This window comes from Diaporthe amygdali, assembly GCF_026229845.1.
Source record: "Diaporthe amygdali strain CAA958 chromosome Unknown NODE_82_length_14862_cov_62_801691, whole genome shotgun sequence".
Classification (NCBI taxonomy): Eukaryota; Fungi; Ascomycota; class Sordariomycetes; order Diaporthales; family Diaporthaceae; genus Diaporthe; species Diaporthe amygdali.
The window spans coordinates 1,087-14,862 of NW_026517102.1; the positions used below are offsets into that span (position 1 = coordinate 1,087).

The 13,776-nt window shown below is 46.3% G+C and overlaps 4 protein-coding genes across 4 annotated transcripts; 3 read left to right on the plus strand and 1 right to left on the minus strand.

Moving 5' to 3' along the window:
* Positions 1 to 710: 710 nt before the first annotated feature.
* Positions 711 to 3,236, minus strand: J7T55_011106 (uncharacterized protein; the record flags this gene model as incomplete). The annotated part of the gene is made up of 1 exon (XM_053136264.1): positions 711 to 3,236. The coding sequence occupies one exon, from the start codon at positions 3,234 to 3,236 to the stop codon at positions 711 to 713; it is 2,526 nt and encodes an 841-aa protein (XP_052986143.1).
* Positions 3,237 to 5,789: 2,553 nt separating this feature from the next.
* On the plus strand, positions 5,790 to 7,446 carry J7T55_011107 (uncharacterized protein; the record flags this gene model as incomplete). The annotated part of the gene is made up of 3 exons (XM_053136265.1): positions 5,790 to 6,071; positions 6,142 to 6,753; positions 6,808 to 7,446. 3 exons carry the CDS (start codon positions 5,790 to 5,792, stop codon positions 7,444 to 7,446), a joined length of 1,533 nt encoding a protein of 510 aa, XP_052986144.1.
* Positions 7,447 to 8,243: 797 nt separating this feature from the next.
* On the plus strand, positions 8,244 to 9,702 carry J7T55_011108 (uncharacterized protein; the record flags this gene model as incomplete). Its single annotated transcript, XM_053136266.1, has 3 exons — positions 8,244 to 8,276; positions 8,330 to 8,437; positions 8,494 to 9,702. The coding sequence occupies 3 exons, from the start codon at positions 8,244 to 8,246 to the stop codon at positions 9,700 to 9,702; spliced, it is 1,350 nt and encodes a 449-aa protein (XP_052986145.1).
* Positions 9,703 to 10,533: 831 nt separating this feature from the next.
* On the plus strand, positions 10,534 to 12,248 carry J7T55_011109 (FAD-binding domain-containing protein; the record flags this gene model as incomplete). Its single annotated transcript, XM_053136267.1, has 5 exons — positions 10,534 to 10,753; positions 10,820 to 10,854; positions 10,961 to 11,658; positions 11,715 to 11,926; positions 11,977 to 12,248. 5 exons carry the CDS (start codon positions 10,534 to 10,536, stop codon positions 12,246 to 12,248), a joined length of 1,437 nt encoding a protein of 478 aa, XP_052986146.1.
* Positions 12,249 to 13,776: the final 1,528 nt, after the last annotated feature.

Genomic DNA, 13,776 nt, shown 5'->3' on the forward strand with positions numbered 1-13,776 from the left:
TAAATAAGGAGTTTAAAGCTTAGTAAAAGTTAATATTTAATTTAAAGTGTAATAAATGCTTAAAATAATTAAATTAGAAAGTATATTTATTATATTTAAATCTTTTTAATTATATAATAATTTATTAATATTTATAAAAAATACTTATAATAAATATAAGTTTATAAATATAAATAAATGTTAATATAGCTGCTTTATAAAAAGTATATATAAACAGTATATAAGTTTTAAAATAGTAAACTGTTTTTTTTTATACTTAGCTATTTATAATTGCCTTTATAACTATTAATTAGTATTGGCTAGGTTATATATTTAAATATAATGTGTGTTTAGAGATGTTAGTGTTTATTTAGGTGTGGGTTGCTTGCTTAGTTATAGGAAGCAGCTGAAGGCTGTATTCCTTTAAGGCCTACTTATAGCTATAGGCCTAACAGATTAATTAGCTTGCTATAAACGCTAACGCTACGATTTACACAATCTTAATATAAAAAAGCAATAGATATAATAGACAAGCAATGGTTTATATAACTGGTAATAATAAACCGCGATTCAAGTAATGTTTACAGGTTTTATTAAATATAAATCAATACTTTATAATATATATCAGTCTCGTAACTGCGATGTTTCTTATAAATGAATTCTATTAAAGCTTTTTTAAGAGTTGATGTGACTATATCAACTTTCGAGCCTTGCGACGACATCGCAGTAATCTAATCGACGACGCTCGCTGGCAACAATGCCACATAGTCGATCGGCGCGGGCTCTGTGCCATCCGGCTGGCCGACGATCTTCAGCACGTCTCCGTTCTCGACCTCGACGTCTTGGAACGTGACACGCGTCGCGGAGTGGCCGTCAGGCGCAAATGCCGGCCATTGCTGATGGCCCAGCTTCCACTCCAGATCGCCCACCCACTGGCCCAACGACTCGTCGTTGAGGAAGATCTCATACCGCGACCGACCGCCGACTCCGTCGTAATAGTTGACCGCGATGTCATACACGCTGGAAGGATAGTCGATCGTGGTGGACACCGTGCCGGCCGTGGTGTTGCTAGTCGTCATGACGGCCGTGTAACCCGATGCGGCTTCGAACGGGACGATGGAGAAGGGCTTGTATCCGTCGAGCTTCATCTTCTCCGCCTCGATGCGCCAAGGATGGCTGCCAATACGCCTAGCCTCATCGGCGATGCCGGACTTGTTGAAATAGAACTCGGTGATGGCATCGCGCCAGACAATTGAGTGACCGGCCTGGTATTCTAGTTTTAAGGCGACGTCGTTGAAGCGCTCGCCGTCGATCAAACCCTTCAACGCCGCCCACTGCTTCGGGAACGTCTGCGCCGTCTCGGCGCCAGCGTAGTGCGCGTCGTAGAAATGCTGGATGACGGTCTTGCCCGATTTCAACCTCTGGGTGTACGGCACGTGGTGAAACCACAACAATAAGTCATCGGGAGTAGTGTTAACATCCTCGTATATCGCCGCGACTTCTGGCGGGTACTGACCGGAGAAGCCAGTACCGTTTTTAACTGTTCGGTCCATTCCGATCGAGTCCGCGTCCGCACGTGTCCACTGGCCCCAGCCATTGTCATCCTGCGAAGCTGGGTTTGGACCATAGTGCGGGCCAGTGATATCCGTCAGTGTCTGAACCCCTAGGTTGCCCGTATAGTTCTCATAAGCTGGCCATGACTCTAGGGACATCTTGGTGATGGTGTCAATGACGGCCTCGTCAAATCCAAAGGTGAGACGCGTCCAATCCTGCAGCACAGCTACTTCGTCAGCTTGAGGGTTCCATGCCAAGCGACCGTAAGCATATAAATTCGACATTGCCAGATGGCTTCCGAGCCACGTCGTGTTCGTGCCGACATTTACGACAGCCGCGTAACCGCTTAGAGAATTGTTGAATCGCTGTCCAGATAAAATGCTGCGAATCACCGATGGCTTGCTATCGACTCTGAGGTCGTAATCGAGGATAGTCTTCCAGAGTGGAGGAAGGTATACAAGATGGTCCTGCTCGCCTAGATATTCTTGGGTTACCTGAAGCTCAATGGCCATGGCGGTATGGCGCAGGTTTGCGAATAATGGCGACGGAGGCTCGCGGACCTGGAAGTCGATTGGGCCGTACTTGATCTGAATGACGACATTATCATCGAACTGGCCGTCAAGGTCCTTGAAGAAGTCCACTGCAGCATTGGCCCGATCGTTCTTCCAGTCCGATTCGTTGATGTGATGGTCATACACGAAGGCCCTGAACATCACGATGCCGTTCCCGTGAGACTTCAAAGCCCTGGCGAAGATATTGGCACCGTCCGCAAGTGTGCGGTTGTACGTCAACGGGCCAGGTTGATCCTCCGAATTAGCCTTTATAAGGAATCCAGCCAGATCCGGAACTTTTTCGTGTAATTGACGTACTTTGTCGTTCCACCATTGTATCACCGTAGGATTCAGCGGGTCTGAAGTATTCAGCCCGCCCAGTGTCTTTGGGGAGTCGAAGTTGAGCGAGATGCCCACTCGGACGCCGTATGGTCGCATTGCGTCTGCGATACGGCTGAGGCCCGCGAGATTTGCCGCGTTCAAGAGGGTCGCATTGGCGTTAACATTGTTGACAATGATCCCATTCACGCGGATCGATGCGAGCAGTCGAGCATATTGAGAGACCCGGCTTAGATCATCCGCAATGGCCCAGGAGGATGTGAAGAAGATGGATGGGCCTCCATAACCTCTTTCGATATGGCCATTCAAGTCGTCCCATTCGTTGACCCAGCGGATAGGGGCGCTCGGGTTACTGGCATATGCCACTTCCGAGAAATTCCCCTGCGCGAGCATCGACAGGTACTCAAATGCACCGTACAGGGCGCCTCGTTCATTTTGTCCGACTATCTGGACGCTCCCGTCTTTGGTGTCCAGCCAGAACCCATCGTTTTCGAGCTCAGGAATGCCCGCCACGGCGTTATTGACGGTCAAGGCGAATGACTCGATCGTTCCGACTGTGATCGTCAACTTGCTCTCAACTGCTTCATAAGATACATTGACGCTCTGGCCCAAAATTCCACGTATGCCCTTTTGCAATTCCTGGCCAGCTACATATACGGGGCTAATTGTAGTGCTGTTCAGAGCGACAATAGAATTTGGAGCGGCACTGTCGCCGCGGACGTCGGTTGGTAACGCAGCATACCGCAGCCAGCCGTCGATCCCGTTCTCAGCGGCAGCGAAGCCAAATGAAACAAACCACAATAGCGTACGCATCTTGTCGTAGCAGTTCGACCTGCCATGGCGTCCCCTAGTCCATGGTACGAGCTGGTATATATAGCTCTTCTCCTTATTGCGGGGTGTCTTTATAGAGCAAATTCTCGGGACCTTTAGTAGCGAGGTGCAACGCTTGGCTTCATTTTAGGCTAAAGACTGTTAGCATGGCAGACCTTTCCTAAACCCCACAGAAGCCTGCCTGGTATCGATGGTGGATGTAACTTCCCCGCATAGTCTTTTATAAAAACGCTGGACAATGCATGCTTTCCATGCAAGGGCACCCGGCCGCCGGCCACCTAATCATCTCATACACTGGAACGTCGACGAAATGATGCTTTAAGGTTTCGACAATCGTAGAGGCTTCCCGCATCCCTACTCTACGAATATTGTATCGTTACTAGTCCTAGGTTCCTCAGCACCAGGTGGTAGAGTTCGTAGACATTGGATAAAAAATTGATAAGTCTTTGAGAGGATGAACATATTTTTAGAGTCTACTCGGGTGGACATATTCATCGATCGAGCGAAAACATCTACAGCCTTTGCCTTGATAGCAAAGACCAGATTAGCGGCATTGGTTGTTAAGCTAACGAAAACAACACTAAGGCTTGTAATCTTTAGAGTTTCAACGCTGTGGACTCCCAAGTCTTCAGATCTACAACGCCCCGTTCGCAGAGACAAGGCATTCCATGCTGTCAGACCTGAGCAGCTCAAAGTCGCACCTTCTTCAAACGACAAGTTCCGCGGCATGTGTACCAGAGCTGTGTCACGGAATATGCCAGTTTGACATAAAGTGCCGTCCATTTGCTGGCCCAATCCTTGAACCATCTCGTCTGCCGTTGCGAATGCCTCGTCCGAAATGTGAGCAGCGATGTGTGTGACAACTCTATCGCCCGCATGGAATGCTTGCCGCCTGAATCGACGCGGAGAACAATCCCAGCACCGTCTGACCCTGGTCTTAGTGGCTCTTTAACCGGTGTAGGGCCCAGTTGTTAATTGCAGAGGCAGTCAGTAGGATGTGAGAATATAAGCTCAAGTAACATTTCTATCTTTCTCACTCCCTTATACTAGTTAGTTCTATGCAATTTAACATGAAGTGGTAAACTTACATTAATAACAGCTAAATCGCGGGGGTTCAAGGATGCTGTATAAATGCGAACAAGTACGTCTCTTAATGCAAAAGAGAAGGATAAAGGCGTCTCATCAAATTCGAGCAAGTTGACTCCTGTCGGAGTGTGTAGCAACCACCTACCAAACTCTGCGATTGAGGCTCCATTATAAATAAACATATCGGGCACGACAACACTTACTCTTTTCGAGAAAGCATGTTTCCCTCTTTATAGTTACTGAGGTTATTAGTGGTGTACAGTTCACAAAAGCGTTATACTGCTTTCAGATCTAACTACAAACACCGTCGGCAGCAACATCGGCGCCGAGGGCCACTTGTTGGGCATTCGAATGATTTTCACAACTTTTTATAATACAAATACATAATTCGTCTGCGTTCGATATTATAAATTTACTTGCTTTTCACTAGTAGGCTGCAACATCAAACAGCACTCCAGGCATTAATAGAACCCGAAATGGAAAGAAAGAAAGCTTGGTTTCATCTAACGCGCAACTTTTGTAGATGTAATTTCCCTGTATGGTCTTCTATAGAGATGAGGGTTTTACGACCTAAAGCGGGGGCCAACGATCATCAGTGGAGTGCTGGCAGTGTTTGCGCCAGGTGAACCGATGACTTAAAAGATGCGTATTGCTTGTCGATACCACACCACGACAACATGACATGTAGGAGGTGCCACAGTGTTTACTGTACAAACCCTTCCTTGCCAACTTCCGCATTTTGCATTGCGTAGGAATAGTCTCCATATTTTGCGTAGGTTCGGAAGCAAGGATGAAGGGCCAATAGGAAGACATCGCGCTCTAGCTCGAGCGGCACAAACACCAAACTCGGTCTACTTACTAGCAAGCGAGCACCCGTACAAGATAAAGGTCCGAGCATTGCTTGCACACACGGCAATTGCTACACGCGAGATTTGCTAGTAGTTCTTGAGCCAGACAGGCTTCAACCCCATAAAAACGATCTGGACCGGCTGTTTCGTAGCTCAACACCCAGCTGTCATGGAATGTCCTAACAAAGATGGTGATGCTAGTTTATGTTAGACTAAATAGAAAGGCGAGCAGCTGTGTGATTGTGTTAGACCAGGATTGAGTAGCATTCGTAGTGGATCTATAGAAAGAAGAGTGGTAGAAATGGCAGTGGAAGAGAGCATTCACACACAAGCGCTTACTCTTGCATGAAATGTCTACATTAGATATACCTTCTATCACACCATGTTGACTCCACTCTCGGCGGTTTCCTGCCCTTTTGAGACTCGGCTCCACGTGTAGAGTCGCTAGGTCGCATGCAATCTTCGGTGCCTATTTCTGATCCAACGTAAATTCCACCTCTCTGGAGCTCATGTTCCGGGCACTTGCTAACGAATGAATATTCCAAAGATCTAGGATGTAGTTTCTCTGTCAACTACTACGTTGTCAATCCTTATAAGCAGAATGTTCTTTCGCTTCCTGACACCGTTGTTGTTTGCAGCGTGCACTGCAGTCTCTGTCCTTCCACGCGTGTCATGCGGGCCTGTCTCCGTTGACTTGTTCCCTAGGACACCTGCGGCAGGTATTGATATCCAGGCGCTCGCGGCAAACCTCAGTGAGAATGCTCAGGTCTACGTTCCCGGTGACGAGCCGTTCGCTGCACTCACGGTCCGCTGGTCTAACCTAGAACCTCCAACCCCCAATGTCGTTGTTGTTGCTGCGATAGAGGAGGACGTTTCACAGACCGTAAGTTCTCCTTGTCCCCATCATATTCATTCGTCCATGCAAAACAGCTAACCAGCACTGTTTGCGCAAGGTTGCCTTCGCATACAAGAACAATATCCCCATTCTTGCTTACAATGGGCACCATGGCACTCTCGTCTCGCTGGGAAAGATGGATTATGGGATCCAAATTTACCTTGCCCAGCTCAACTCCCTCGAAATTGCCGAAGACGGAAAGACGGTGACCGTAGGCGGCGGCATCAATTCTCACAACCTGACCGAGGGTCTCTGGGCAGCAGGAAAGCAGACTGTCACTGGAACATGCGAATGCGTCAGCTACTTGGGCCCCGCTCTCGGGGGTGGACACGGCTGGCTCCAGGGCCATCACGGCCTCGTCTCGGACCAGTTCAAGTCGCTCAATGTCGTTCTCGCCAATGGTGACCTGAAGACGATCGACAGCAAGTCCGATCTGTGGTGGGGAATGCTCGGTGCTGGCCAGAACTTTGGTATTGTCACCTCGGCCACGGCACAAATCTACGATATCGTGTCCCCAAACTGGGCGATCGAGACCATCGTCTTCAGCGGCAGCAAGCTCGAAGCCGTCTACGAGGCTGCCAGCGAGGCTCTCCTCAAGAATGGCAGCCAGACCGACGATGTCCAAAACTACTCCTACTGGCAGAACGACGCAACGCTCGACCCCAACAATGTAAGCCACTCACGGCCCTGTGTTTTAAAGTCTGTGCTAACATGCCACTTATAGCCCGTAATCATAATGTACATCCTCCAAGAAGGGGTCGACGCCGTCGACCCCGTGTACACAAAGCCCTTCCACGACCTAGAGCCTCTCAAGATCACGCCCCAATCGGGCGACTACCGCGACCTGGCCGCCTGGACGGGCATCGCTCTGGCATCACCGCCCTGCCAGGACTTCGGCTTCAACAATCCGCGCTTCCCCATCTACCTGCCGTCCTACAACGTGACAGCCATGCGCCGCGCGTACGACATCTACGCCGCCGCCATCTCGGGCGTCGACAACCCCTGGGGGAACTCCATCTTCATGTTCGAAGACTACGCTACCGCCGGCGTGCGCGAGCGCGACCCGGGCTCCACCGCGTTTGCCTTCCGAGAGGACCTGCTGCTTGCCGCGCCGCTCATCATTTACAACTCCACTGGAGCGGCCGAAGACGAGAAGGTTAAGGACTTGGGAAACCAGCTGAGGGAGACAATTAGGGAGGGTACTGGCAGGGAGGAGTTGCATGCGTACGTTAACTATGCATATGGAGATGAGGGCGTGCCCGCGTGGTTTGGCGCTGAGGAGTGGAGGGGCGACCGCTTAAGGGCGCTAAAGAAGAAGTATGACTCCGAGGGCGTATTTAGGTTTTATGCGCCGATCGCGTAGGGACAGGTGGTGGCCAAGCCTGGAAATATCAACTTGGCTTGGGATGCTCTTGCAATCTTTTACTCCATGGCCCGTGCAAGGCACTGAAGTCTAGATTCAGAATTCCAAGTCTGGCGTTCTACTTACTGGAGATGAGCAACACGATCCAATCACAGTTCTGCTCGCTTGGCTCACGTCTACTTTGCCTACTTCACATGCACCTGCTTAGCCTATACCTGTTCCAGTAAATTCTTTGAGCCCATCTGTGAATCGCTTTAGCGGCACTTGGAAAGTCCTGTAAACACCCAAAGACCCAGGGTTAAATATTGTACAGTACTGATAGTAGTACATGCGGTGAAGGGCGAGTGTGTGTGAATTGGCTCAGTTTACATAAGTATAACCCTTTCTCACCCAATTGCTCCTTAGTCCAACTTTCGGCCAAGAAACGCGACACTCCGTTTAGCAATAAACGGAGGCAAACATAGTCTTTGACCGCTGTAACGGACCGGAGCCTGTCATCTTACTCCGCTCTATAAAAACAGGTAAGCCAGGATGACTCACCAATTTAACGTGGAACTTATTAAATCCCACGACTCGCACCCCTCTAATTAATCCTCACATCATCATCCTGTCTCCACGCCTTTTATTTTTTCATTCTAAATAACAGTGTTATCATTGCAAAGACCAGTCCGGGGCCGCCCCGTTCTACAGTGGCCTACCCGTCGGAAAACGCGCCTAGGACTATCTCACCAACCTTGATTTTGCCGCTGTGGCTGTAAGATCACCCAAGTATTGCCCTTTACCACGTCCATCTCATCATGGCCCCATTTAAAATCGCCGTGGAAGGCTGTGTGAGTCGTGCATCATTCCAGCGAATTCGCCTGCCTCGCAACTGACAACGAAGTGTCACGGCTCGCTGAACCAAATCTACACTGCATTGGAGTCCAAGTGCCAATCTCGAGGATGGACAATCGAAGACATTGACTTCTTGATCCTCTGCGGAGACTTTCAGGTAATCAAGATTGCTAGATACACTCTCTGCTGCGGCCTGTCTGACAACCTTTACAGGCAGTCCGTAACGAACGCGACTTGAACTGCATGTCTGTGCCACGCAAATATCGCCAGATGGGCGACTTTCACCTCTATTACAGCGGCAAGAAGCGGGCGCCGGTGCTGACACTCGTCATCGGTGGCAACCATGAAGCTTCGAACTACTTCTCCGAGTTGAAATATGGTGGTTGGTTGGCTCCGAATATCTACTATCTGGGCGCGGTCAATGTGCTCCGCTACGGACCGGTACGCATCGCCGGACTCTCAGGGATCTTCCACCGTGGGGACTACAACAAACCACACCACGAATGCCTCCCGTACGATAGGGACGAAGTTCGCTCTGTTTATCATGTCCGGCGTTGCGACATCTCCAAGCTGCTGAATGTGCGCTCGGCCGTCGACATTGGTCTCAGCCATGACTGGCCTCGAAGAGTCGAGTATCACGGTGACTGCCGTAAGCTCTTTGCTGAGCGGCCCCATTTCCTGAAGAGCGCTAAGACCGACAATCTTGGAAGTGAGCCTGCGGAGCAAGTCTTGAATCACCTGCGGCCTCAATACTGGTTTTCTGGCCATATGCACGTCAAGTTTCGTGCCACAGTAGAACACATTGACGACGCGAAGGTTGACTTCTTCCAGGACTTGCCCGTACCTAGAGAAATACAGAAACAGCTACCAAAAGCTGTAAGGACTTGGAAGAAACCTCGCAATCGACCACCCGATATCACGAACACGACCACCCACTTCCTTGCGCTCGACAAGCCAGGCCCTGTCGGCGAGTTTCTCGAACTACTCGAGATTGAATCTTGCTGGGATGTGAACGATCCTTCGGTCGCACCATACCTGCCGAAGACACCGGGCGAAAAAGTCTCCCTGCATTACGATGAGGAATGGCTGTCGATCCTGTGCGCAACGGATGGAACTGCAGGGACGAGCCGGACAACCATTGGTGGGCACATGGGCCCGGCGGATGCCTCGCCTCAAGACAACGCAGATGAAGCCCGAGCCTATATCAACGCCAACGTTACTGCAAAGGGTCTTTTACGGATACCGAACAACTTCCAGGCGCACGCTCCAGAATACGGGGGGTCGGACACCAACCACTGTGAAAAGCAGCCTTGCGAGTATCCAAACTCTCAGACTGAGGCTCTGTGTGAGCTACTTGGGTTTACCAGAAGCAGAGCGGACGAGCCAGCTTCTGGTGATGAATTTGTGGTATTTGAAACTTAGCCTTCCGTCACACGCGTGCCGCTTTTCCTGCTTTTAAGTCTGTTTAAGGATTACAAAAACAATTATTACTGGGTAGCTTAAAGGAAAAGGCTAGGCGGACGGGCGGTAGAAGCTGGGTGGGCGCCCGTGCCTCCTGAACACCGGTCTTTTACATCTTATTTCCGATAAAGAGGCTACAAATATAGGCCGAAGGCCGGAACTAGTTGCGAACGCGACAACGCCGGCCAAGGAGGGCACACCAACAATTCCTCACTCTTTCAGAAGCTGCTGCTTGCATGGTGTATGGGAGCTTGCGGCGAATGACGTAAAAGCGGCTGCGGCATGGCAGATCTAAACAGATTTTTTTAAGGGGGAGGGGCCAGCGGATCAGTCGTATAACGGTACGACCGTTTGAAGATCAACGAGAGCGAACTAGCTAAATACGAAAGCGAAGCAACAGACCCGCCCACATGCCGCTATATCGTCCACACTATAATGTGACTGATCTTCAGCCTAGCCACGTTAGTGAGACCCTTTATTGGCTATGGGCCATGACTGATTGGGGTCCAGCAGTGGGACTCTTGATCTACTTGCAGGCCATGTATTTACGGAAAGAAAACCACAGGTCTCGTTGCATCACAGAATGGAGTCCTCGGTTCACGAACTCACTAGAGCCCAATCTAAGCCACTATGCCATCGCTGTAGCCGACTGCTGCAGTAAATGCACCTCAGCAAGCTATAAAATGTCCTCGAATAACCATTTGCTGATTTGCTTTCCATCACTTTGCACCATCCTCATCCGACCATCCTAAAGTCACGGCAACCAATACAATCTATCTAGCACACAAAGCCATGCGGCCCCTGATAATCCCCCTTATTGCGCAAGTCGTCGAGGCTGTCTACAGCAGAGATGCTACTCCGACACGCGCGGTCTCATTGGCGGACGGAGCTACTTGTGCATGTGCTCAGCTTTCGAATGCATATGCCAACCTGACTCTCTTCGGCAACTCGACAAACTATGTGGCAGAGGCTACCAACTACTGGGACATTCGCTCTGATCTTCTGCCTAAATGTATTTTCTTGCCTACTAATAAGGACCAAGTGGCTTATACTGTTAATACTTTGACTTCTTGCGAAGCACAGTTTGCTATGCGAGGTCGTGGTCATATGAATGTAAGAGTTTTCTGTTGTTTCTTGGCTTTGCTTTTTCTTCTTCTTTCTCTCTTTGTAAAAGAAATAATTTCAAGCTTGTCACACACCTTCACTAAATATTTCCCAGTTTCCTGGCTCGAACAACATCGACGGGGGTGTCTTGCTTGCCCTGAATGGGCTGAACGAACTCAGAATCAGTGATGACAACTCTACAATTGAAGTAGGGCCAGGCAATCGCTGGGTCGACGTGTATACTGCTTTGGCCCCCCGTGGTTTATATGCAATCGGTGGTAGATTGAAGACTATTGGGGTTGCCGGGCTTGAGTTGATCGGAGGCTTCCATTATTTCATCAACAAGTATGGAATGGCAATGGATAATGTCATCAGTTACGACGTGATCCTCGGCAACGGAACTCAGCTCACAGCCAATTCAACCTCAAATCCTGACCTGTTCTGGGCTTTGAAAGGGGGTGCTAACAATTTCGCTCTTGTCACCAAGTTCACGCTCAAGGTGTACCCCATTCCACTTATCAGCACAACCACTCAGCTATTTGGCGAAGCTACCATCCCGGATTTCATCACTGCTACTGTGGACTTTGCTACACACGATGAGCCAGATGTTGCCGCCGGTGCTGTCATTAACGTCAGCTATAACTCGTCCACCCAAGAATTCGGAGCAACATTGTTAGGGGTGCAGGAAAGCACAGTATCACCGCCCTCGAGGTTCGCCAACTTCTCAGCCCTTCCTTCAACACTACGCCAGGATGCTGTGGTTCCCCCAATCGAATGGCACAACAGCCTCGACTCTCCCAACCAGATGTTTAGGTATGTTTATTAGAACAAGTCTCTTTTGCTGTAAGGAGATAACTGATAGAAAATAGGGTTCAATTCGCACACAAGACCATCAAGGCTGATGCTAATCAATTGCAACGCATCTTTGAAGATTGGAAGTCCAACATTGTAAACTTGAACAATGTTAAGGGTCTTTATTCTACTTGGGTGATGAACATTCTCCCTAAAAGTGCTCTTAGCGTTGCTAAGAACAACGGAGTGGGTAATGTCTGGGGCTTGGATGATGATGAAACTTATATCCGTAAGTCTGTCTTTAAGCTTAACTAGATTTGATGCTAATGTGATTTCTAGTATGGCAATTTGCTAATACGTGGGAGGATGCCGAAGATGATTTACGTGTAACAAACTTCGCTCGCTCATTCGTTGATTACTGGCACGAAGATAGCAAGGCGAGAGGATTAGCTTCGGAGTTCCTTTACATGGGGGATGCTGGGGAGTTTCAGAATCCATTCTCTGGATTTCCTTTGGAAAATGTTAACAAGATGAAGGACATTAGATCATCGTATGATCCTCTGGGTGTTTTCACCAGTCTCAACTGGGGAGGCTTTAAGCTTGCAGCTTAGTTGAGTAAAATAGAAAGCGACTAAAGCCTTTTATTTAAAGAGTAGTTTCATTTACTTATATCTTTAAATCCTGTAGAACCTAACTGTGCTGTATGATATATAAGCTTGTGTTTTTTCTCTTTGTTCTACTTTAAGCCTTTTAGCTTCCTTAGTTTTAGTACATTATATCGCTATTAAAGAGTTTCGAGACTTAATCCTTTACTTCTCAAATAGCAAAAATTATATAGCATCATTAGACTTACTTTTTACTTACTTATAGTAATTAAAAGCCGTGTTCCTAGTATAGGCAGCTTAAGCTACTTATATATCCTGTCCGTATTTTACGCATTATATTAAACATTTATTATACCAGCACTGAGAGTATAAAAATGCAATTGCCATTATTTTAATATTGCTCTATTAGATGTAGAGCTAGATTCTCTAATTACGGTTTCTCTCAACACAATGATAGTTGTTCTAGCTCGAAGTCAGTGTCGTTGGTATCCTTGTTAGCTGCTTTGTTCTAATTTTTTAAGTTGTAGATATGAGCGTCTTGGCTATAAAACGTGACGCCCTGGCCGAACAAGTTATGGACATGGAAGGGTAGGACCTGTGTTGTTTTAATCTTTCTCTACCTGAAAGGCTTGGACACCTACTCACTCGACATGTGTATTAAAAATCAGGGCAAGATGACATTAAAGTTAATATAAAGCTGTTAATGCTCACCTCTCTAACCAAGGTCTCTATTATGCTGTTAACGAAATCAGTTTTAGTATAACTCTTAAAATAAGCTGTGTATAACAAGTTATTGTTAGAGATTATTTTAAAAATTATTTTATTTATATTTACTAAAGTATATAAATTCTTACTTTTATAAACTAACTTAGCCTTTATTATAAAATATATTATTTTATTAATTTAATTAAGTAAAATAGTTTTTTTATATAGCTTAAACTATTATATATTTTTTTAAATATAATATAAAGCTTAATACTTTTCTTTTTTTTTCTTTTCTTTACTCCCTTTTTTAAATTATAAAAAATATTTAAGCTTTAAAATAAAACAACCTTATATATAGTTAAGCTTAAGCTGCTTTAAAAGTTACTTACTAAATTTTATTTATTATTAATATATTAATTATTAATAATATTATTATTAATAGCTTATAAAAAATATATTTTATATAAAAAAACTATTTTAAATTTAAATTTTTTTATTTATTAAAAAACTTTATAATAAATATAAAATTAATTATTATATATTTTTAAAATTCTTTTAAAATTAAATATTTTAAAAAAAATAATTATTTATTTTCAATTTATTTTACTTTATTTTATAATATATTTATTTTATTTTTTTAATAAAAAAATATATTATTTTTTATATATTTTATATATTATATTTAATATATTAATTAAAATAAATTATAATTATTTTATAATAACCCTAAATTAATAATTATAATTATTTAATTTTTAGGGTTAGGGTTAGGGTTAGGGTTAGGGTTAGGGTTAGGGTTAGGGTTAGGGTTAGGGTTAGGGTTAGGGTT